The sequence below is a fragment of the Scyliorhinus torazame genome, chromosome 9, assembly GCF_047496885.1.
Source record: "Scyliorhinus torazame isolate Kashiwa2021f chromosome 9, sScyTor2.1, whole genome shotgun sequence".
In the NCBI taxonomy this organism is placed as follows: Eukaryota; Metazoa; Chordata; class Chondrichthyes; order Carcharhiniformes; family Scyliorhinidae; genus Scyliorhinus; species Scyliorhinus torazame.
Genome location: NC_092715.1, coordinates 50,409,317 through 50,434,993, shown reverse-complemented (window position 1 = coordinate 50,434,993; position 25,677 = coordinate 50,409,317). Strand labels below are relative to the sequence as shown.

Sequence of the window (25,677 nt, the reverse complement as noted above, 5' to 3'; positions counted from 1 at the left end):
ACAAGCGCACGATGGGGATGCATTCACCCTCCTCAGAGCCTCCTTCCTCAGTCCAGCCTCCAACTCCCTACTCAACTCTTTCTCCCACTTGCGCTTCATATGCCTATTGGGGCTCCCCGCCAATCCATCAGCTCCTTGTAAATTTCTGATGCTTTACCCTCCCCTACCCCTGTTCTTGACACCACCTTGTCCTGCAGCCCCTGGGATAGCAGAAGAGGAAAGGACGGTACCTTCTTCCGGACAAAATCCCTTACCTGCAAATACCGGAACCCATTCCCGGTGGGCCACTCAAACTCCTCCACCAACCCCTCCAAGCTCGTGTTAAACGTTTAGCTGCTGTTGTATAAAGAGTCAAAGGTTCTGCTCCTTTTCACAAACACCTTTATTTCACTTTAACAGACTCTGCACAAAACTCTATCATCACACCACCTGACACAAAGGCCACCCGAAGCCTCTTTACATATCAGTGTCAACTATTGGATACTTAAACATAAATGAGACAACTAATTGGAATGTCTCTTAACCCATTACTTAACAGTCTCCCCTTCCTTGAAGAAAAAAAAATAATTAGGTGAAAACAAAATTACAAGAAACTCAAAAAACACACACGCAATTTCCCCCTTCTTTTTTTTTCATTTTTGGAAGAAGAAAAAGCAGTCACAGAAATTCATTAACAATATCCAAAAGTTTCTGTGAAATAGCCTCTCTTTTTGTAAAACAGTCTGACAATTAATAGTTACTGTCGACCCATTTAATTTTTCCTGTTTTCCCTCTGTCCAACATCTGCTTAAAACTTGCGATGTCTATCCTTAACCTTTTTTCATTGACACTTTTTGTAGAGTGCACATTTTCCCACAGGAATTTATTGTAAATGTGACATTCAATGGGTATATTACCAAATCCCCTAATCCCAATGTTTCTGTCAGTATCTGAGACTGACATATCCACCGCCTCTACAAGGCTTAACGTCTCAGCAGCCAAAGTGCTTTTGCCCACTCTCCTTATTTTCTTTGTTTCCCACACAAGAGGGCAACATTTACCATTGTTCCCCAAAAGGAAAATTATAAAACCTCCTGCGCTTGAAACCCCATCAAATAAATTTGCATAGGACGCATCACTATAAACTGAGTTTCAAGTGCCTAAGGTCACAGAAAACGGGAAAGCTCAAAACACACTCCTGCATTTTTAGTTTGACCAACGCTTTATTTGCTCTTATTATGTCTTCCACTTTGGGATCATTCATTTTTGTACTCAACTCTAAGACATCAAAACTCGCATGCGGTCTAGTCTGTCTACCTAACCAATTCAGTTGCCCAATTAAACTTCGCAGTTGCTCTTTTTCTATCTTTGAAACCATTGCGTCTTTTTGTGAAACTCGGCCACTAGTGGAGATTAGCTCTCTCCTAATCACCACCTTCAGCGCCTCCCAGACCACTCCCACCTGCACCTTCCCATTATCGTTAGCCTCGAGATAGCTTTCAATATACCCGCGGATCCGCCCGCTCACCTCATCCGCCAGCAAGCCCACATCCAGGCACCACAGCGTCGCTGGTCCCTCTCCTCCCCAAGCTCCAGCTCCACCCAATGTGGGGCATGGTCTGAGATGGCTATGGCCGAATACTCCATGCCCTCCACCCTCGGAATTAGTGCCCTGCTCATAACGAAGAGTAGGCTTTATGGATGTGGGAAAAAAAAGAAAACTCCCAGGCCCCCGGCCTGACAAACCTCCATGGGTCCACTCCCCCCATCTGGTCCATAAACCCCCTCAGCACCTTGGCCGCCGCCGGCCTCTTACCCGTCCCCCCCATCCCCATTATCAAGCTCCCTGCCTCCAGGTCCAGAATCCGGCCCAACATGCGGTGCATAAATCCGGCATCATCCCAATTCGGGGCATGTACAATCACTAATACCACCCGCACCCCCTGCAGCTTACCACTCACCATCACATACCTACCTCCATTGTCTGCCACGATGTTCAGCGCCTCAAACGACACACGCTACCCCACCAAAATCGCCACCCCTCGATTCTTTGCGTCCAACCCCGAGTGGAAAACCTGCCCTACCCACCCCTTTCTCAGCCTAACCTGATCTGCCACCCTCAAATGCGTCTCCTGGAGCATAACCACATCTGCCTTCAGTGCCTTCAGGTGCGCAAACTCACGGGCCCTCTTGACCGGCCCGTTCAGGCCTCTCACATTCCAAGTTATCAGCCGGATCAGGGGGCATCATCCCCCCCCCACCCGCCCTCCCAGCCGACTAGTCATCTCCTTTTCTAGGCCAGCCACGTGCCCGCGCCCCCCGCACCCTCCATTCCCCCAGGCGGGGGGAACCCCAGCCAACTCCTCATAACCCCTGATCCCCTTATTATTCAAGAGACTTGGGGCAGCATGGTGGCACAGTGGTTAGCACTGTTGCCTACGGCACTGAGGACCCGGGTTCGAATCCCGGCCCTGGATCACTGTCCGTGTGGAGTTTGCACATTCTCCCCGTGCCTGCGTGGGTTTCGACCCACAACCCAAAAGATGTGCAGGCGAGGTGGATTGGCCACGCTAAATTGCCCCTTAATTGGAAAAAATAATTGGGTACTCTAAATATTTAAAAATAATTTTTTAAAAAATGATTCAAGAGACTTGTGGGAGTAAACCGGAGCACCCGGAGGAAACCCGCGCAGACATAGGGAGAACGTTCAGACTCCGCACAGACAGTGACCCAAGCTGGGACCCGGGACCCTGCCGCTGTGAAGCAACAGTGCTACCGATTACTGTGCTACCGATAACGCTCCCTTGAGCAGCCTTTTTAATGAGCATTCATGAGATGTTAATGATTGCAAATGGCGTTCATGCCACTAGACAGTGGGATAACTGATCCGCCAATGACCTGCCAACAGGAGAATTACAAACTGTTCTTTCAGCGGCTGGTTTCGTCTTTTTGCCCGTCGCTGCTTTCTCCTCGTCCGCGTGTCTGTCCGCCCGCCATAAAACCTGCCGCAGCCGGGATGGGAACATTCCACCCGCTTTTCATGTCGAGCTGACCTTTCACCAGGATGTTTAGGGAAGTGTGTCCTGATGAAAGTTCACCCTCGACCTGTTAACTCTGTTTCTCTCCACAGGTGCTGCCAGGCCGGCTGAGTATTTCCAGCATCTTTTGTTTTTATGTTAGAGGGGATATAATATTGGATTAAGAGAAAAAGGAAAAGTGTGAAGAATACTTAAATGTTTAAAAACCTACAGAAACAATTTACCACCTGCAGGGATGAGATTCCGCAGTGTCTCTTCGCTTCCTGGGTTGTCTCACGTCTGGACTATAAATGACATAATTAAGAGGGACCTTACCGCATGAAATGCCAGTCCTAGATGCCTAAGGTGGGGTCCATTTGGATTCATTTTTGCAAAGTTAATGACAGAGTGGTACAAGTATCCCAGCAACTAGTGATAATTTGCAACTTGTCACATGTTGCCATGATAAGTTATAATTATTTCCATATAACCTGCTGACTTTTATTTAAAAATTAATATTCCATTCTTTCTTGTTTTTTCTGCCAGCCTCTTTTTATCATGCTCCCTTAATCCCACCTGACATTCCCAATCCCTACTTTTCTTTCTGCACCTGATTTAAATCTAATTTACATTTCCTGATATGTACACCTTAGTGAAGATTCTTGAATTTGATTGGGAAAATTCCACAGCCAGAATTTAATGTTTGCGAATTGGACCACTGCCATCCATGTGTAAACTCCGGCACGATGAGATCGGGTTGGAAACCCAATGTCAATATGTTGGTTTCCCATAAAACAGCAGGCAGGCATGTGCCGAAGTTGTCAGCCTACTTTTCATTTAAAAAAAAATCATTAGCCTGCAATTAGCTTGTTTTTTTTAAAAGATATATTTTATTCAAGATTTTTTGGCCAAACATAACAGTACAGAGCGTTTCCTTTATACATCAATAAAACAATATAAATAACAATGGCCAGTTTTAAACAAATAAATAAATAATATATGAACAAAATCAAAAACAAAACCAAATGGCAACTGCCTTGTCCACGATAAATACTCTCCAAAAATACAATCCAACAATCCAATATACAAATACCAAATACCTATGCATACGCAATAACATCCCTGAGAGTCCTTCTGATTCCTCCCCCCCCCCCCCCCCCCCCCCCCCCGGGTTACTGCTGCTGTCTTCTTCTTTTCCATTCCCTCTATCTTTCTGTGAGGTATTCGACGAACGGTTGCCACCGCCTGGTGAACCCTTGAGCCGACCCCCTTAGAACGAACTTAATCCGTTCCAACTTTATAAACCCTGCCATGTCATTTATCCAGGTCTCCACACCCGGGGGCTTGGCTTCCTTCCACATTAACAATATCCTGCGCCGGGCTACGAGGGACGCAAAGGCCAAAACATCAGCCTCTTTCGCCTCCTGCACTCCCGGCTCTTCTGCAACCCCAAATATAGCCAGCCCCCAGCTTGTTTCGACCTGGACCCCCACCACCTTCGAAAGCACCTTTGCCACCCCCACCCAAAACCCCTGTAGTGCCGGGCATGACCAGAACATGTGGGTATGATTCGCTGGGCTTCTCGAGCATCTCGCACACCTATCCTCTACTCCAAAAAATTTACTGAGCCGTGCTCCAGTCATATGCGCCCTGTGTAACACCTTAAATTGTATCCGGCTTAGCCTGGCACACGAGGACGATGAGTTTACCCTACTTAGGGCATCCGCCCACAGCCCCTCCTCAATCTCCTCCCCCAGCTCTTCTTCCCATTTCCCTTTCAGCTCATCTACCATGATCTCCCCCTCGTCCCTCATTTCCCTATATATGTCTGACACCTTACCGTCCCCCACCCATGTCTTTGAGATCACTCTATCCTGCACCTCCTGCATCGGGAGCTGCGGGAATTCCCTCACCTGTTGCCTCGCAAAAGCCCTCAGTTGCATATACCGAAATGCATTCCCTTGGAGCAACCCATATTTTTCCGTCAGCGCTCCCAGACTCGCAAACGTCCCATCTACGAACAGATCTCTCAATTGTGTTACCCCTACTCTTTGCCATGCTCCAAATCCCCCATCTATTCTCCCCGGAACAAACCTATGGTTATTTCTTATCGGGGACCGCACCGAGGCTCCCGTCTTTCCCCTATACCGTCTCCACTGCCCCCAAATTTTCAGTGTAGCCACCACCACCGGGCTTGTGGTGTATTTCTTCGGTGAGAACGGCAACGGCGCCGTCACCATAGCTTGTAGGCTAGTCCCCCTGCAGGACGCCCTCTCCAATCTCTTCCACGCCGCTCCCTCCTCTTCTCCCATCCACTTGCACACCATTGAGATATTGGCGGCCCAGTAGTACTCACTTAGGCTCGGTAGTGCCAGCCCCCCCCTATCCCTACTACGCTGCAAGAATCCCCTCCTCACTCTCGGGGTCTTCCCGGCCCACACAAAACTCATAATACTCTTCTCAATTCTTTTAAAAAAAGCCTTCGTGACCACCACTGGGAGGCACTGAAGCACAAAAAGGAATCTCGGGAGGACCACCATTTTAACCACCTGCACCCTCCCTGCCAGTGACAGGGACACCATGTCCCATCTCTTAAAGTCCTCCTCCATCTGCTCCACCAACCGCGTTAAATTTAGCCTATGCAATGTACCCCAATTCTTGGCTATCTGGATCCCCAAGTACCGAAAGTCCCTTGTTACCTTCCTCAACGGTAAGTCCTCTATTTCTCTGCTCTGCTCCCCTGGATGCACCACAAACAACTCACTTTTCCCCATGTTCAATTTATACCCTGAAAAAACTCCAAACTCCCCAAGTATCCGCATTATCTCTGGCATCCCCTCCGCCGGGTCCGCCACATATAACAACAAATCGTCCGCATACAGAGATACCCGGTGTTCTTCTCCTCCCCTGAATACTCCCCTCCACTTCCTGGAACCCCTCAATGCTATTGCCAGGGGCTCAATCGCCAGTGCAAACAATAATGGGGACAGAGGACATCCCTGCCTCGTCCCTCTATGGAGCTGAAAATATTCAGACCCCCGTCCATTCGTGACTACGCTCGCCATCGGGGCCCTATACAGCAGCTGTACCCATCTAATATACACATCTCCAAAGCCGAATCTCCTCAGCACCTCCCACAAATAATCCCACTCCACTCTATCAAATGCTTTCACGGCATCCATCGCCACCACTATCTCCGCTTCCCCCTCTGGTGGGGGCATCATCATTACCCCTAGCAGCCTCCGTATATTCGTATTCAGCTGCCTCCCCTTCACAAACCCAGTTTGGTCCTCATGGACCACCCCCGGGACACAATCCTCTATCCTCATTGCCATTACTTTGGCCAGAATCTTAGCGTCCACGTTCAGGAGGGAAATAGGCCTATAGGACCCGCATTGCAGCGGGTCTTTTTCCTTCTTTAGGAGGAGTGATATCGTTGCCTCTGACATAGTCGGGGGCAGCTGCCCCCTTTCCCTCGCCTCATTAAAGGTTCTCATCAGTAGCAGGGCCAGCAAGTCCACATATTTCCTATAAAATTCAACTGGGAATCCGTCTGGTCCCGGGGCCTTCCCCGCCTGCATGCTCCTAATTCCTTTCACTACTTCCTCCGTTTCAATCTGTGCTCCCAGTCCCACCCTCTCCTGCTCCTCCACCTGAGGAAATTCCAGCTGGTCCAGAAAACACATCATTCTCTCCTTCCCATTCGGGGGCTGAGCTTCATATAATCTTTCATAGAATGCCTTGAACACTCCATTCACTCTCTCCGCTCCCCGCTCCATCTCTCCCTCCTCATCTCTCACTCCCCCTATCTCCCTCGCTGCTCCCCTTTTCCTCAGTTGGTGGGCCAGCAACCTGCTCGCCTTCTCCCCCTATTCGTACTGTACACCCTGTGCCTTCCTCCACTGTGCCTCTGCATTACCCGTAGTCAGCAAATCAAATTCTACATGTAGCCTTTGCCTTTCCCTGTATAGTCCCTCCTCCGGTGCCTCCGCATACTGCCTGTCCACCCTCAGAAGTTCTTTCAGCAACCGCTCCCGTTCCCTACCCTCCTGCTTTCCTTTATGTGCCCTGATTGATATCAGCTCCCCTCTAACCACTGCCTTCAGCGCCTCCCAGACCACTCCCATCTGGACCTCCCCATTATCATTGAGTTCCAAGTACCTTTCAATACACCCCCTCACCCTTAAGCACACCCCCTCGTCCGCCAATAGTCCCATGTCCATTCTCCAGGGTGGACGCTGTTCTTTTTCCTCCCCTATCTCCAAGTCCACCCAATGTGGAGCGTGATCCGAAATAGCTATAGCCGTATATTCCGTCCCCGTCACCTTCGGGATCAGCGCCCTTCCCAAAACAATAAAGTCTATCCGTGAATAAACTTTGTGGACATAGGAGAAAAACGAAAACTCCTTACTCCTAGGTCTACTAAATCTCCAGGGGTCTACTCCTCCCATCTGCTCCATAAAGTCCTTAAGCACCCTAGCTGCTGCCGGTCTCCTTCCGGTCCTGGACCTCGATCTGTCCAGCCCTGGTTCCAGCACCGTGTTAAAATCTCCACTCATTACCAGCTTCCCCACCTCTAGGTCCGGGATACGTCCTAACATGCGCCTCATAAAGTTGGCATCATCCCAGTTCGGGGCATATACGTTCACTAAGACCACCGCCTCCCCTTGTAATTTGCCACTCACCATCACGTATCTGCCCCCACTATCCGCCACTATGGTCTTTGCCTCAAACATTACCCGCTTCCCCACTAGTATAGCCACCCCCCTGTTTTTCGCATCTAGCCCCGAATGAAACACCTGCCCCACCCATCCTTTGCGTAGTCTGACCTGGTCTATCAGTTTCAAATGCGTCTCCTGTAGCATAACCACATCTGCCTTAAGTTTCTTTAGGTGTGCGAGTACCCGTGCCCTCTTTATCGGCCCGTTCAGCCCTCTCACATTTCACGTGATCAGCCGGGGTGGGGGGCTCTTTATCCCCCCCCCTTGTCGACTAGCCATCCCCTTTTTTTTAACCAGCTCCTCACCCGGTTCCCACGTAGCTGTGTCCCCCCCCCAGGTGGCGCCCCCCGCCCCGCCCACCCCACCCCATACCAGCTCCCCCTTCTCCCCAGCAGCAGCAACCCAGTTAACCCCCCCACCCTCCCCCCCGCTAGATCCCCCACTAGCGTAATTGCACCCCCCATGTTGCTCCCCGAAGTCAGCAAACTCTGGCCGACCTCGGCTTCCCCCGTGACCTCGGCTCGCACTGTGCGACGCCCCCTCCTTCCTGCTTCCCTGTTCCCGCCATAATTATCATAGCGTGGGAACAAAGCCCGCGCTTCCCTTTTGGCCCCGCCCCCAATGGCCGACGCCCCCAGCTCCTCCACCTCTCTCCCTCCCTCCCCCACAACAAGGGGAAGAGAGAAAAGTTACCGGGTCGCAGGATTAACAACTTAAAAATCATCTCTCCTCTCCCCCCTTTTTCCCCCCTCTTCGCCCCCCATATTCGCCCCACCACTTTGTCTCAAACGTTCTTTTTTTTATATAACACACTTATTCCAATTTCTCTTCGACAATAAATGTCCATGCCTCATCCACCGTTTCAAAGTAGTGGTGTTTCCCTTGATGTGTGACCCACAGTCTTGCCGGCTGCAGCATTCCAAATTTGACCTTTTATGAAGCACCGCCTTGGCCCAATTAAAGCTCGCCCTCCTTCTCGCCACCTCCGCACTCCAATCCTGATATACGCGGATCACCGTGTTCTCCCACCTACTGCTCCGAGTTTTCTTTGCCCATCTGAGGACCATCTCTCTGTCCTTTTATCGGAGAAATCTCACCACTATGGCTCGGGGAATTTCTCCAGCCCTCGGTCTTCGCGAAATAACTCGATAGGCTCCCTCCACCTCCAACGGACCCGTCGGGGCCTCCGATCCCATTAACGAGTGCAGCATCGTGCTCACATATGCCCGACGTCCGCCCCCTCTGCACCCTCAGGAAGTCCAAGAATCCTTAAATTCTTCCTCCTCGCATTATTCTCCAGCACCTCCAGCCTTTCCACACACCTTTTATGGTGTGCCTCGTGCATCTCCGTCTTCACCACCAGGCCCTGTATATCGTCCTCGTTCTCGGCAGCCTTTGCCTTCACGACCCGAAGCTCCTGCTCCTGGGTCTTTTGCTCATCCTTTAGCCCTTCAATCGCCTGTAATATCGGGGCCAACAGCTCCTTCTTCATCTCCTTTTTAAGTTCTTCCACGCAGCGCTTCAAGAACTCGTGTTGTTCAGGGCCCCATATTAAACTGCCACCTTCCGACGCCATCTTGGTTTTTGCTTGCCTTCCTTGCCGCTGCTCTAAAGGATCCACCGCAATCCGGCCACTTTCCTCTCCTTTTTCCATCCGTGTCCAGTGGGGATTCCCTTCTGGTTTACCGCACAGTGCTTTTAGCCATTAAAATTACCGTTGGGGCTCTTATTAAGAGCCCAAAAGTCCGTTCCACCGGGAGCTGCCGAAACGTGCGACTTAGCTGGTCATCGCCGCACCCGGAGGTCCTGCAATTAGCTTGTTAACCAACCAATTGCACCAAATATTACATTGCTCATACTGTAGTGGGCAAGTGGAATATTGCCAGTGGAAACTCCAGCAGCTCTGGGTCACGAAGGCCCTACATGGAGCTGCACGCCAGCATGGCCTGGGCTGGCTGGAAGCCAGCTGCAAAGACATTCAGCTGTGCCTGTCTCTTGTTTGTTAGGTGCTGCTCCCTCTGATTGGGTCACTTTGCCCTGCAAGAGGGAGGAAAGAGTGTCAGGGAGTGCTGTGCGGTTTTTTTAAATGATGCCTTGGTTAAGTAGCTGACAATATGTTCAAACTGTGAGATGTGGCTCAGAGGCTGGCAGCAGTGCTCGGTGTGTGAGGGTGCAGTGAAGCTCTGAATGTGAAGTATGAATTTTGATTGTTTGAGATTGTTGGTAGGTGAGTGACTGGGATGTCATCACCACACCAGACCAAGGAACTGATCATTGACTTCAGGAAGCGTAGCACGACAATCCCCCCGTGTTTGCAACAATGGCTCCAAAGTGGAGATGGTCGCTAGCTTTAAGTTCCTGGGGGTCACCATCACCAACAGTCTGTCCCGGTCCACTCACGTCGATGCAACAGTCAGGAAAGCCCAACAATGTCTCTACTTCCTACGGAAGCTAAAGAAATTTGGCATGTCTGCATCGACTCTCACAAACCTCTACAGATGTGCCATAGAGAGCATCCTATCCGGCTGCATCACAGCTTAGTATGGCAACTGCTCGGTCCAAGATCGCATGAAACTGCAGAGTGTGGTGAACTCAGCTCAACTCATCACACAAGCTTGCCACCCCCACATTGATTCTGTCTACACCTCCCGCTGCCTCAAGAAGGCAGACAGAATTATCAGAGACCCCTCCCACCCAGGCTTTGCCTTCTTCCATCAGGCAGAAGGTACAGAAGTTTGAAGACCCGCACATCCAAGCATGGGAACAGCTTCTTCCCCACAGCTACTACACTCCTCGACGACTCTCCCTCGGACTGATCTGTTCCCTGTAAGACACTATGCACGACGCCCTATGCTACTGTTGCTTATGTATTTGCTTTGTTTGGCTCTTGTTCCGCACTGTAACCAATCACTATTTATCGATGTACCATTTGTCAATGTACCATAAGACCATAAGACATAGGATTGGAAATAAGGCCATTCGGCCCATCGAGTCCACTCCACCATTCAATCATGGCTGATTTCAACTCCATTTACCCGCACTCTCTCCATAGTCCTTAATTCCTCGAGAAATCAAGAATTTATCAACTTCTGTCTTAAAGACACTCAACGTCCCGGCCTCCACCGCCCTCTGTGGCAATGAATTCCACAGACCCACCACTCTCTGGCTGAAGAAATTTCTCCTCATCTCTGTTCTAAAGTGACTCCCTTTTATTCTAAGGCTGTGCCCCCGGGTCCTAGTCTCCCCTGCTAATGGAAACAACTTCCCTACATCCACCCTATCTAAGCCATTCATTATCTTGTAAGTTTCTATTAGATCTCCCCTCAACCTCCTAAACTCCAATGAATATAATCTCAGGATCCTCCGACGTTCATCGTATGTTAGGCCTACCATTCCTGGGATCATCCGTGTGAATCTCCGTTGGACCCGCTCCAGTGCCAGTATGTCCTTCCTGAGGTGTGGGGCCCAAAATTGCTCACAGTATTCTAAATGGGGCCTAACTAATGCTTTATAAAGCTTCAGAAGTACATCCCTGCTTTTATATTCCAAGCCTCTTGAGATGAATGACAACATTGCATTTGCTTTCTTAATTACGGACTCAACCTGCAAGTTTACCTTTAAAGAATCCTGGACTAGGACTCCCAAGTCCCTTTGCACTTCAGCATTATGAATTTTATCACCGTTTAGAAAATAGTCCACACCTCTATTCTTTTTTCCAAAGTGCAAGACCTCGCACTTGCCCACGTTGAATTTCATCAGCCATTTCTTGGACCACTCTCCTAAACTGTCTAAATCTTTCTGAAGCCTCCCCACCTCCTCCAGACTACCTGCCCCTCCACCTATCTTCGTATCATCGGCAAACCTAGCCAGAATGTCCTCAGTCCCGTCATCTAGATCGTTAATATATAAAGAGAACAGCTGTGGCCCCAACACTGAACCCTGCGGGACACCACACGTCACCGGTTGCCATTCCGAAAAAGAACCTTTTATCTCAACTCTCTGCCTTCTGCCTGACAGCCAGTACTGCCTGACAGTACTCTGTCGATTATTCTTTTTTGTCTACTATGTACGTACTATGTACATTCCCTCGGCCGCAGAAAAATATTTTTCACCGTACTTCGGTACATGTGACAATAAATCAAATCAAAATCATACCTCCCAGTTCCACAGCTGTATAGGCAGAGCTCTATGAGCAGACGTCAGATGCTGCACTGTGCAGCGACACCAAAAGAAATGGGAGTGAAAAGGCACTGTAAATTGAGGAATAGTCACAATACCAGAGTTTGCTTTTGCACCATCTGAGGTGAAAAATCAGGAATGAAGGGGGTGGCCATCATTTGGGAGATGCTCTGTGTGCATCTGCAGCAACGCGCCTCCCCCCAGCCCTTTGTGCCTCCTCACCTGGCCTCCAAAAGACACCCCTCCCAGCTCTCCCAGGGTGCCTGATCCATCTCCATCCAAACATCCAGGATTTAGCTGAGTATGTCTCCTCCGAGACCCAGGACTGTGTTCTTGGTGGGTCTGTTCGCGGTCGCAACAGCCCCCACTACTGAGTTCAGGTGATGTTGTGGCTACTTGCTGGCAGCTCTCAGGGGTGGGAGTACCACCCACTGAAGGCTGCCAGTCCCACTCTCTGCTTGTTTAGGCTACCCGCAGAGTGATATCGTTGCTGGGCGGCCATTTTTAAAATGTCGGATGGTTCACGACCTGCCATTCTTGATCATATGGCAGATGAGAGCAAGTTTCTACTGTAAAGATAATGAAAACTTGATGGGCAAGCATCAGGGCCCAGAGGAATGTTCTGGGGACCTGGATTCGAATTCCACCACAGTGGAACTTTTAATAATCTTTATTGTCGCAAGTAGGCTTACATTAACACTGCAATGAAGTTACTGTGAAAAGCCCCTAGTTGCCACATTCCGTCGCCTGTTTGGGTACACAGAGGAAGAATTCAGAATATCCAATTCACCTAACAGCATGTCTTTCGGGCTTGTGGGAGGAAACCGGAGTACCCGGAGGAAAACCACGCAGACACAGGGAGAACTTGCAGACTCCACACAGACAGTGACCCAAGCCGGGAATCGAACCTGGAACCCTGGAGCTGTGAAGCAACAGTGCAACCCACTGTACTACCATGCCGTCACTTGAATCCAGTAAACAAACCGTCTGGAATTAAAAGTCTAATAATGGCCAGGAAACCATTGTCAATTGTTGTAACTATCCATCTGGTTCACTAATGACCTTTAGGGAAGGAAATCTGCCCTCCTTACCTGGTCTGGCCGACATGTGACTCCAGAGCCACAGCAATGTGGTTGATTCTTAACTTCCTTAAAAGATGTCCGAGCAAGTCACCCAGTTCAAGGGCAATTAGGGATGGGGAACAGATAGTGGCCTCGTTAGCGATGCCCACATTCCATGAAAGAATGAAGGAGAAAGTACATTCAATTGTCTGATCATGTCCATGTCACTAGCAAGCTGACTAAATGTTTGATGAAATGCACAGGTTTTACAGAAAATCTTAATTGGTTAGGAGTGCTGGAGAATTAGAAAGGGAGGGAATTCCAAAGCGTATGGTTGGCCGAGGCAGGTGAAGGCATGGCTGCCAACAGAGGAACAATTAAAATCTGGGATGTGCAACATGCCAGAATATCCAGAGCCCCAGTTATCTCCGAGGGCTCTAGGCTGCAAGAGGTTTCAGGGGTCGAGATGAGAATTTTAAAATCGAGCATTCGCAGAAGGGGAACTCGCTGTTGATGGGTAAATAGGAGCTAAGCTTTTAAAACAAGAAACCTACTGAATTAATAATGTTGTTCTTTTAAAAATCAGGCTGTGAAGTTGAGATTCGGCGTGTCAGGCCTACATACTGCCGAAACTACTATTCTTATCCATCGGACAGAGACTTTACAACTGCTGTTTCAGACGCCATTGATGTTTTGAGGTAGGACATTGTGAATTTCCATATTAGGAATCTACTGGTTCTTTAATTTAGTGTCAAAGTAGCATAGGATGGTTACAGCACAGAAGGAGGCCATTCAGCCCATGCTAGCTGTCTGGAAAATCAATTCAACTAGTCTCGCTTCCCCTTTCATTTTCCAAAGCTCTGCAATATTTTTCCTTCAAATGTTAACCGATTCCCTTTTGAGAGTTATTACTGAATGTGAATCCTGTGCCTTTTCAGACTGTGCATTCCACTTCTCTCGTGTTAAAAAGGTTTTTCCCCATTCATTTTCGATTTGTGCCCCCCGAGCTGGCGATCTTTCCACCAATGTGACAGTTTCTCCCTATCGACTCTGTCCCGACCTCCCATGATTTTGAACACTTCGACTATCTCTCCTCTTGACCTTCCTCTCGCGAAGGAGTACAGCCCTTGCTTCACCACTCTGTCCATGTGGCTGGTTTCAAGGATGTGGGACTTCACTTTTATAAATGTCCCTAACTAGCTCCACTCCTTCTTTTACCACCGTTTCACTATTTGTATAATTATAGAGGATTTTTGCATTCTCTTTTGTGTTAGCTGCTCGTATCTTCTCACGCTCTCTCTTTGTTGCCCTTGTTTATTTTTACTTCCTCCACTGAACTTTCTACATTCTGCATATGTTATGAACCAGGCATCTATCATATGTGCCCCTTTTTGCTTCCATTTGCTTTTAATATCCAGGGAGCCCTGAAATTCATAGAATCATACAATTTACAGTGTAGAAAGAGGCCATTTGGCTCATCGAATCCCCACTGGACCTTGGAAAGAGCACCCTACTTAAGCCCACACCTCCACCCTATCCCCGTAACCCCACCTAAACTTTTTGGACACCAAGGACAATTTAGCATGGCCAATCCACCTAATATGCACATCTTTGGACTGTGGGAGGAAACCGGAGCACCTGGAGGAAACCCACGCAGACACAGGGAGAACGTGCAGACTCCTCAGAGACAGTGACCCAAGCCGGGAATCAAACCTGGGACTCTGGAGCTGTGAAGCAACAGTGCTAACCGCTGTGCTACCTTGCCGCCCTTGTTGTCCTATCTTTCTCTTTCATGGTAATGTACCTGACCTGTACCCAAACTACCTCCTTTTTAAAGGCAGCACATTGTTCAATTATAGCTTTGCTTTTGCTTGCTGATCTCCGTTCCCATTAATCTGTGCAGGATCTGTTCTTGTCTCATTGAAATTGGTTCTCCCCCAATTAATTATTTTTACTCTGGATTGTTCTTTGATCATTTTCATAGCTAACCGAAACCAAATAATACTATGATCAGTGTCCCCTAGATTTTCCTCGACTGATACTTGTTCAACTTGACCCACCTCATTTCAAGAACCAGAGCCAGAAATGCCTCCATGTTCATTGGGTTGAAAACATACCATGAGCACGATTCTCCGGTTCCCCAGCCACGTACTTGCTTGGCCGCGCGCCGTTCGCTAGCGATGGGATTCTATCATCCCGCTGGTTGTCTATGGGATTTCTCATTGTAACTACCCCATGCCGCCACAAAACCCACTGGTGGGGCTGTGTTGCCGGCGGGAAAATTGAATTGCAATGAGCGGAGAATTCCAGCCACTGATCCTGAAAATGCTCCTGAACACATTTCAGAAATTCTTCCATCTCTCTCTACCCTGAACGCTATCACTATCCCAGTCTAAATTAGAACAGCCAATGTACCCCATTATAAGTATATTATAGATTTGCACCTCTTTACAATTTGTTCCTCTATATCTCTTCCCCACTAGTTGGAGGTCCATAGAATACACTCAGTAGTGAAATGCTACTTCGATTGTTTCTTCACTCGAATGGGAAAGATTCTGTCCACTCGGACATCCTCTCTCTCCAGCACTGTGAGATTCCTCTTAATCAAAACTGCCACTCCTTCACCTTTCTTTTCTTCCCTATCTTTCCGGAACACCTTGTATCCAAGAATATTTAGTCCGCAGTCCACTCCTTTTTTTGTGCCAGGTTTCTGTTATCGCCATTAACAACAGTACCTCACCTCACCTTTCCTTTGTTACTGACAATCACATTGTCTTCTGTGACACACTGCTGCAATAAAAGCTGATTTAAAGCAATACACCCAAAACAACTTTATCAAACAAACTTTCCAATACTCCGTGCCATGTTAAGTAACCTTCATTGCACAGTCCCTTGTGGCATGATTCAGCGGCCTTGCTGCTCCCGACTTGGTGTCGGGACGGGGCCATTGAATCTCACGAGAAATCTCTTGCGAGATTCACGGGGCTCAAAATGTCTCACGAGATTTCACGGAGTCTCGCGAGATGTCACGGTCTGGAGTTCGTCCCCACTGGGCGTGATCCAGATATGCATGTTTAAATGAGCCATTAAGTTCATTTAAATATGCAATCACTGGATTCTCCCAGGGCCCGAGATTCACCAGATGCGCCTGGGAGAAACTCGCTGTTTAGTACTGGCCCAAAAAATGTGGACCAGTCAGATTGGCACCGGGAGAGGTCTCTCAGGCAATTGGAGACTCCCAGGTGGTCAGGCTTTGGGCAGGGTGGCACCTGGGCACCTTGGCACTGCCAGCCTGGTACCTTGGCACTGCTACCCAGGCACCCTGACAGTACCACCCAGGTGCTGCCAGGATGCCCAGCTGGCACTACTGGGCTGGTATTGGGCACTGTCTGGATGCCAGGCTGGCAGTGCCTGGGTGCCAGGTTGCCTGTGCCAGGGGTTGGGCCTGGGGGTGACTTGGTGTGGGGGGTGAGGTGGGGTAGGGAGGGGGTTGCTCAAGGACCCTGGAAGATATAGGTTGGGTGGAGTGGCTGGGTCCTGATGCTACAGGGGGGCAGCTTAGGGACCAGCCTCCACGAACAGGCGCCGGAATGTGGCGACTAAGGGCTTTTCACAGTAACTTCATTTGAAGACTACTTGTGACAAGCGATTTTCATTTTCATTTCACTTTCAAAAGATCAGGGCTCCCTTTAAAAATGGCTCCCCAATCTCCGAGTTGTCTTCCTGCACTAGAGAGCTGAGCTGGCCAGTGCAGCAAATAACTAAGTGTGGCTTCGACAGGGCGTTCCTCGCTGAGGCAAAAATACAGTAAAGTGCTGTTGAACACCCTGCTAAACGCACCCGAATTCGGACACAGAATTGTTTTGGTTGAATTGCCCTCTTGGTGTCTGATTTTCGTGTGCTTTTCGTGTCCTAGTGCTCTTACACAGCACAACCCCAGTGGCTGCAGTATGCCTGGCAGGGGGCTGCTGCCTTTTAGTGGGGGATATTGCGGATGATTGGCCTCGAGCAGCTCTGGGTCACGAAGGCCCTACATGGAGCTGCACGCCAGCATGGCCTGGGCTGGCTGGAAGCCAGCTGCAAAGACATTCAGCTGTGCCTGTCTCCTGTTTGTTAGGTGCTGCTCCCTCTGATTGGGTCGCATTGCTCTGCAAGAAGGAAGAAAGTGTGTCAGCGAGTGCTGGCAATATGTCCAAACTGTGAGATGTGGCGCAGAGGCTGGCAGCAGTGCTCGGAGTGTGAGGGTGCAGTGAAGCTATGAATGTGAAATATGAGTTGCGATTGTTAGAGATTGTTGGTAAGTGAGTGACTGGGATGTGGTGCATTGCCTTTTCAAGAGATTGTCTCCAGGATCCCTCTGAACAAAGGACCTTCCTGCCTCTCATCCTCCCTCCTGCATGAAAACCTCCAGTAATTTATTCCACCGTCTGCCATGTTGAACCATTTCTGTATCTTTCCTGGGAAAAAGTCACTTGTGGAATGAAATCCAACATCTCCTCTAGCCAAACAGAACCTTTAGATGTTATTAAGGCACATTGGCTCAAGAATTCCCGTCCCAAGATTTTCTATACCATGCGATGCTGCACAGTTACTGTGCCCAAGCTGGTTAATGTTTCACTTACTGCCTCACAGCACCAGGGACCCGGGTTCGATTCCGGCCTTGGGTGATGGTCTCTGTCGATTTTTCACTTTCGGCCTGTGTCTGCGTGGGTTTCCTCCGGGTGCTCAGTTTTCCTTCCACTCTCCAAAGATGTACAGGTTAGTTGGGGCTGCGGATAGTGAGGTGGAGTGGGCCTAGGTAGGGCAATCTTTCGGGAGGTTGGGGCAGACTCAAATGGGCTGAATGGCCTCCTCTTGCACTGTAGGGATTCCATGGATTTGAAATGTCCTGATGACTGCTCCACTAAGTCAGAGGTATGGGAGTGGGTTCGGGGTTCAATAACTCGCGAAGCTTCTGGAGTATTCCAAAGATCTTCGGCTCACATTTCGGGGAGTCAAAACCCTGCAGTCTGATGGGTGTGAATGTGATGAGAGCTCGTTGGTTTCTTTAGATAGTATCGGACAGTGTCAGGACCAAATACAAGCGTGGAAGCTCGTTGCCGATGAGCATCAGGTTTTCAGTCTCGCAGTCCCGGATCCACACACTCCTGCCTGGCATTAATGGTGGCAGAGTTTTCGCTCTGTGTCTGCCATTGCGCCATTGGTGTTGTTCACCCCCCCACCCCCCCCGCCCCTCCCCAGGGTTCAACCCTTTCACACTCACCATATTATGGTCAGTGGGGTGAAATGTGGCTGAAGGACATAAGAACATAAGAATTAGGAGCAGGAGTAGGCCATCTGGCCCCTCGAGCCTGCTCCACCATTCAATGAGATCATGGCTGATCTTTTGTGGACTCAGCTCCATTTTCCGGCCCGAACACCATAACCCTTAATCTCTTTATTGTTCACAAAACTATCTATTTTTATCTTTAAAACATTTAATGAAGGAGCCTCAGGTGATTTACTGGGCAAGGAATTCCATAGATTCACAACCCTATGGGTGAAGAAGTTCCTCCTAAACTGAGTCCTAAATCTACTTCCCCTTATTTTGAGACTATGCCCCCTAGTTCTGCTTTCACCCGCCAGTGGAAACAACTTGCCCACATCTATCCTATCTATTCCCTTCATAATTTTATATGTTTCTATAAGATCCCCCCGCATCCTTCTAATTTCCAACGAGTACAATCCCAGTCTACTCAACGCTCCTCGTAAACATACCCCTCAACTCTGGGATTAACCTAGTGAATCTCCTCTGCATACCCTCCAGTGCCAGTACGTCTTTTCTCAGGTAAGGAGACCAAAACTGAACACAATACTCCAGGTGTGGCCTCACTCACACCTTATACAGTTGCAGCATAACCTCCCTAGTCTTAAACACCATCCCTCTAGCAATGAAGGACAAAACTCTATTTGCCTTCTTAATCACCTGTTGCACTTGTAAACCAACATTTTGCAACTCATGCACTAGCACACCCAGGTCTCTCTGCACAGCAGCATGTTTTAATATTTTATCATTTAAATAATAATCCCTTTTGCTGCTATTCCTACCAAAATGGATAACCTCACATTTGTCAACATTGTATTCCATCTGCCAGACCATAGCCCATTCACTTAACCTATCCAAATCCCTCTGCAGACTTCCGGTATCCTCTGCACTTTTTGCTTTACCACTCATCTTAGTGTCGTCTGCAAACTTGGACACATTGCACTTGGTCCCCAACTCCAAATCATCTATGTAAATTGTGAACAATTGTGGGCCCAACACTGATCCCTGAGGGACACCACTAGCTACTGATTGCCAACCAGAGAAACACCCATTAATCCCCATTCTTTGCTTTCTATTAATTAACCAATCCTCGATCCATGCTGCTACTTTACCGTTAACGCCATACATCTTTATCTTATGCAGCAACCTTTTGTGTGGCACCTTGTCAAAAGCTTTCTGGCAATCCAGATATACCACATCCATTGGCTCCCCGTTATCTACCGCACTGGTAATGTCCTCAAATAATTCCACTAAATTAGTTAGGCACGACCTGCCCTTTATGAACGCATGCTGTGTCTGCCCAATGGGACAATTTCCATCCAGATGCCTCGCTATTTCTTCCTTGATGATAGATTCCAGCTTCTTCCCTACTATCGAAGTTAAGCTAACTGGCCTCTAATTACCCGCTTTCTGCCTACCTCCTTTTTAAAACAGTGGTGTCACGTTTGCTAATTTCCAATTCACCGGGACCACCCCAGAATTTAGTGAATTTTGGTAAATTATCACTAGTGCACTTGCAATTTCCCTAGCCATCTCTTTTAGCACTCTGGGATGCATTCCATCAGGGCCAGGAGACTAGTCTACCTTTAGCCCCATTAGCTTGCCCATCACTACCTCCTTCGTGATAACAATCATCTCAAGGTCCTCACCCATCATAGCCTGATTTCCATCAGTCACTGGCATGTTATTTGTGTCTACCACTGTGAAGACCGACCCAAAAAACCTGTATAGTTCCTCAGCCATTTCCTCATCTCCCATTATTAAATCTCCCTTCTCATCCTCTGAAGGACCAATATTTACCTTAGCCACTCTTTTTTGTTTTATATATTTGTAGAAACTTTTACTCTATGCTTTTATATTCTGAGCAAGTTTACTCTCATAATCTATCTTACTCTTCTTTATAGCTTTTTGAGTAGCTTTCTGTTGCCCCCTTAAGATTTCCCAGTCCTCTAGTCTCCCACTAATCTTTGCCACTTTGCATGCTTTTCCCTTCATTTTGATACTCTCCCTTATTTCCTTCGATATCCACGGTCAATTTTCCCTCTTTCTGCCGTCCTTCCTTTTTGTTGGTATAAACCTTTGCTGAGCACTGTGAAAATTCGCTTGGAAGGTCCTCCACTGTTCATCAACTGTTTCACCATAAAGTCTTTGCTCCCAGTCTACTTTAGCTAGTTCTTCTCTCACCCCATTGTAATCTCCTTTGTTTAAGCACAAAACATTAGTGTTTGATTTTACCTTCTCACCCTCCATCTGTATTTTAAATTCCACCATATTGTGATCGCTCCTTCCGAGAGGATCCGTAACTATGAGATCATTAATCAATCCTGTCTCATTTCACAGGACCAGATCTAGGACCGCTTGTTCCCTCGTTGGTTCCATTACATACTGTTCTAGGAAATTATCGCGGATACATTCTATAAACTCCTCCTCAAGGCTGCCTTGACCAACCTGGTTAAACCAATCGACATGTAGATTAAAATCCCCCATGATAACAGTTGGACCATTTCTACATGCATCCGTTATTTCTTTGTTTATTGCCTGCTCCACCATAATGTTACTATTTGGTGGCCTATAGACTACTCCTATCAGTGACTTTTTCGCCTTACTATTCCTGATTTCCACCCAAATCGATTCAACCTTATTCTCCATAGCATTGATGTCATCCCTTACCATTGTCCGGATGTCATCCTTAAATAACAGAGCTACACCACCTCCCTTACCATCCACTCTGTCCTTCCGTATAGCTTGATACCCTTGGATATTTAACTCCCAGTCGTGACCATCCTATAACCATGTTTCAGTAATGGCCACTAAATCATAGTCATTCACGATGATTTGCACCATCAACTCATTCACCTTATTCCGAATACTGCGAGCATTCAGGTAAAGTACACTTATGTTGGCTTTTTTACCTCTGTTTTGAATCTTACCATCTTGATCAGTAACCTCTCGTAAGTTATTTTTCCTCTTAACTTTTCTCCTAATTTTCCGAGCCGTTGAACCCATATCTTCATGTAACAACCTGCCGCGCATTTATAAATGAAGGAAAAACATTTATGTTTTTACTTCCCGTTTTATTCCTTTTAGTATTACTGGGCCTATTCACTGAGGCCCCATCGGTCACTACCTTGTACTGTCGCCCTTTTTGATTTTTGACTATGGCCTCTCTGCCTTACACTTTCCCCCTTACTGCCTTTTGTTTCTGTCCCTGTTTTACTACCTTCCGACTTCCTGCATCGGTTCCCATCCCCCTGCCGCATTAGTTTAAACACTCCCCAACCGCTCTAGCAAACATCAGTTCCAGTCTGCCCAGGTGTAACCTGTCCAGTTTGTACAGGTCCCACCTCCCCCAGAACCGGTCCCAATGCCCCAGAAACCTGAAACCCTCCCGCTGACACCATCCCTTCAGCCACGTATTCATCCTATATATCCTGTCATTTCTACTCTGACTAGCACGTGGCACCGGTAGTAATCCTGAGATCACTACCTTCGAGGTCCGATTTCTTAACTTCCTTCCTAGCTCCCCGTATTCTGCTTTTAGGAACCATTTTTTACCTATGTCGTTTGTACCGATGTGTACCATGACCACTGGCTGTTCACCCTTCCCCTCCAGAATGCCCTGTACTTGCTCCAAGACATCCTTGACCCTAGAACCAGGGAGGCAACATACCATCCTGGAGTCTCGTTTGCGGCCACAGAAACGCCTGTCTATTTCCCCTATAATTGAATCCCCTATAACTATTGCACTGTCACACTTATCACCCCTCCCCTCTGCACAGAACCAACCGTGATGCCACGAGTTTGGCTGTTGCTGTTTTCCTCTGAGAGGCCATTCCCCTCAACAGTATCCAAAACGGTATATCTGTTCTGCAGGGGAATGGCCACAGGAGATTCCTGCACTACCTGCTTCGCTCTCTTGCTCTGTCTGGTGGTCACCCATTCCCTTCCTGCCTGCGGAGTCTGAGCCTGCGATGTGACTACCTCTCTACGTGCTATCCACGATACTCTCCGACTCGCGGATGCTCCATAGTGTCTCCAGCCGCCGCTCCAGCTCTGAAACTCGAGCTTCCAGTAGCTGCAGCTGGAGACACTTCCTGCACACACGCTGACCCTGGTGACTGGAACTGTCCCCAGCCTGCCACATGGAGCAAGAGTAGCAGACCACGCCTTGGAGCTGTCCTGGCATGAATTATTCCTTTAAATTAAACCTTTGAAATTAAACTTTAGAAAGATGTTTTTGTGTCAGATTAAATCCAATCCCCTTGTACTATTTAATTAGATTTTTTTTAAAAAACTGAGTATTTATCCCTCCTGATCTGACAACAAATTAAAAATAGTTATTTAATTGAAATTTAAAAAGTTATTTAAATATCAACCCAAAATAGTTATTTAAGTCAAATTTTTTAAATAGTAATTAAAATCAAATTAAAAATGGTGATCTAAGTCAAATCAAAACTAGTATTTAAATCAGTAACTCCAGATATTCAAATTTAGCCCAGTCTACCTTTCAGCCAATCAGGTTACAGTCTCCTGTGACGTCACATTACCGTTTTTCTTTCAATTTTGAAACAGACAAACAGCTGTCTTACCCGTGAGCGCTCTTTATTGAAGTCTAGCCCTCTCTCCCTCTCTCTGCTCTTTACTGAAGTCTCGCCCTCCCTCTCTCCGCGGTCTTTCCTGAAGTCTCACCCTCTCTCTCCCCGCGCTTTTTATTGAAGTCTAGCCCTCTCTCTCTCTCTGCGCTCTTTACTGAAGTCTCGCCCTCCCTCTCTCCGCGGTCTTTCCTGAAGTCTCACCCTCTCTCTCTCCGCGCTCTTTACTGAAGTCTCGCCCTCTCTCTGCGCTCTTAACTGAATTCTCGCCCTCTCTCTCTCCGCGCTCTTTATTGATGTCTCGCCCTCTCTCGCCCCGCGCTCTTTACTGAAGTCTAGCCCTCTCGATCTCTCCGCGCTCTTTACTGAAGTCTCGCCCTCCCTCTCTCCGCGTTCTTTACTGAAGTCTCACCCTCTCTCTCTCCGCGCTCTTTACCGAAGTCTCGCCCTCCCACTCTGCGCTCTTTACTGAATTCTCGCCCTCTCTCTCTCCGCGCTCTTTACTGAAGTCTCGCCCTCTCTGCGCTCTTTACTGAAGTCCCGCCCTCTCTCTCTCAGCGCTCTTTACTGAAGTCTCACCCTCTCTCTCTCCGTGCTATTTACTGAAGTCCCGCCCTCGCTCTCTCAGCGCTCTTTACTGAAGTCTCGCCCGCTCTCTCTCCGCGCTCTTTATTGAAGTCTCGCTCTCTCTCTCTCCGCGCTCGTTACTGAAGTCTCGCCCTCTCTTTCTCCGCGCTCTTCATTGAAGTTTCGCCCTCTCTCTTTCCGCGCTCTTCATTGAAGTCTCGCCCTCTTTTTCTCCGTGCTCTTTATTGAAGTCCCACCCACCCTCCCTCTCTCCGCATTCATTACTGAAGTCTCGCCCTCTCTCTCTCTCCGGGCTCTTTACTGAAGTCTCACCCTCTCTCTCCCCGTGCTCTTTACTGAAGTCTCGCCCTCTCTCTCCGGGCTCTTTACTGAAGTCTCACCCTCTCTCTCCCCGCGCTCTTTACTGAAGTCTCGCCCTCTCTCTCTCTCCGGGCTCTTTACTGAAGTCTCGCCCTCTCTCTCTCCATGCTCTTTACTGAAGTCTCGCCCTCTCTCTCTCCATGCTCATTACTGAAGTCTCACCCTCTCTCTCTCCGGGCTCTTTACTGAAGTCTCGCCCTCTCTCTCTCCATGCTCTTTACTGAAGTCTCGCCCTCTCTCTCTCCACGCTCTTTACTGAAGTCTCGCCCTCTCTCACTCCGCGCTCTTTACTGAAGTCTTGCCCTCTCTCTCTCCGCGCTCTTTACTGAAGTCTCACCCTCTCTCTCCGCGCTCTTTACTGACATCTCGCCCTCTCTCTCCGCGCTCTTTACTGACATCTCGCCCTCTCTCTCCCCGCGCTCTTTATTGATGTCTCGCCCTCTCTCTCCCCGCGCTCTTTATTGATGTCTCGCCCTCTCTCTCCGTGCTCTTTGCTGAAGTATCGCCCTCTCTCTCTCCATGCTCTTTGCTGAAGTCTCGCCGTCTCCCCACGCTCTTTACTGAAGTCTCGCCCTATCTCTCTCCGCGCTCTTTACTGAAGTCTTGCCCTCTCTCTCTGCGCTCTTTACTGAAGTCTCACCCTTTCGCTCCGCACTCTTTACTGACATCTCACCCTCTCTCTCCCCGCGCTCTTTATTGATGTCTTGCCCTCTCGCCGTGCTCTTTACTGAAGTCTCGCCCTCTCTCTCCCCGCGCTCTTTACTGAAGTCTCGCCCTCTCTCTCCCCGCGCTCTTTATTGAAGTCTCGCCCTCTCTCTCCCCACGCTCTTTACTGAAGTCTCGCCCTCTCTCTCTCTCCGGGCTCTTTACTGAAGTCTCGCCCTCTCTCTCTCCATGCTCATTACTGAAGTCTCACCCTCTCTCTCTCTGGGCTCTTTACTGAAGTCTCGCCCTCTCTCTCTCCATGCTCTTTACTGAAGTCTCGCCCTCTCTCTCTCCACGCTCTTTACTGAAGTCTCGCCCTCTCTCACTCCGCGCTCTTTACTGAAGTCTTGCCCTCTCTCTGTCCGCGCTCTTTACTGAAGTCTCACCCTCTCTCTCCGCGCTCTTTACTGACATCTCGCCCTCTCTCTCCCCGCGCTCTTTATTGATGTCTCGCCCTCTCTCTCCCCGCGCTCTTTATTGATGTCTCGCCCTCTCTCTCCGTGCTCTTTGCTGAAGTATCGCCCTCTCTCTCTCCATGCTCTTTACTGAAGTCTCGCCCTCTCCCCACGCTCTTTACTGAAGTCTCGCCCTATCTCTCTCCGCGCTCTTTACTGAAGTCTTGCCCTCTCTCTCTCTCTGCGCTCTTTACTGAAGTCTCACCCTTTCGCTCCGCACTCTTTACTGACATCTCACCCTCTCTCTCCCCGCGCTCTTTATTGATGTCTCGCCCTCTCGCCGTGCTCTTTACTGAAGTCTCGCCCTCTCTCTCCCCGCGCTCTTTACTGAAGTCTCGCCCTCTCTCTCCCCGCGCTCTTTATTGAAGTCTCGCCCTCTCTCTCCCCACGCTCTTTACTGAAGTCCCGCCCTTTCTCTCTCACGCTCTTTACTGAAGTCTCACCCTCTCTCCGTCCTCTTTACTGAAGTCTCGCCCCCTCTCTCTCCGCGCTCGTTACTGAAGTCTCGCCTCTCTCTCTCCGCGCTCTTTACTGAAGTCTCGCCCTCTCTCTCTTTGCGCTCTTTACTGAAGTCTCGCCCTCTCTCCCTCTCTGCGTTCTTTACTGAAGTCTCGCACTCTCTCTCTCTCCGTGCTCTTTAGTTCAGCTTTGACAATGGGACCACCCATGTCACAAGCTCCCCTCTTCACCTGCAAGCCCATGGGGAAGGTTTGCA

General features: G+C 48.8%; 1 protein-coding gene across 2 annotated transcripts in view; it reads left to right on the top strand.

The window, feature by feature from the left end:
- Positions 1-25,677, top strand: part of enpp6 (ectonucleotide pyrophosphatase/phosphodiesterase 6) — a 111,014-nt gene that overhangs the window by 7,607 nt on the left and 77,730 nt on the right. For both annotated transcript variants that reach the window (XM_072515863.1, XM_072515862.1), the window contains one exon: positions 13,544-13,655. In XM_072515863.1, the coding sequence (XP_072371964.1) occupies positions 13,544-13,655 (112 nt within the window). The remainder of the gene's footprint in view (positions 1-13,543; positions 13,656-25,677) is intronic.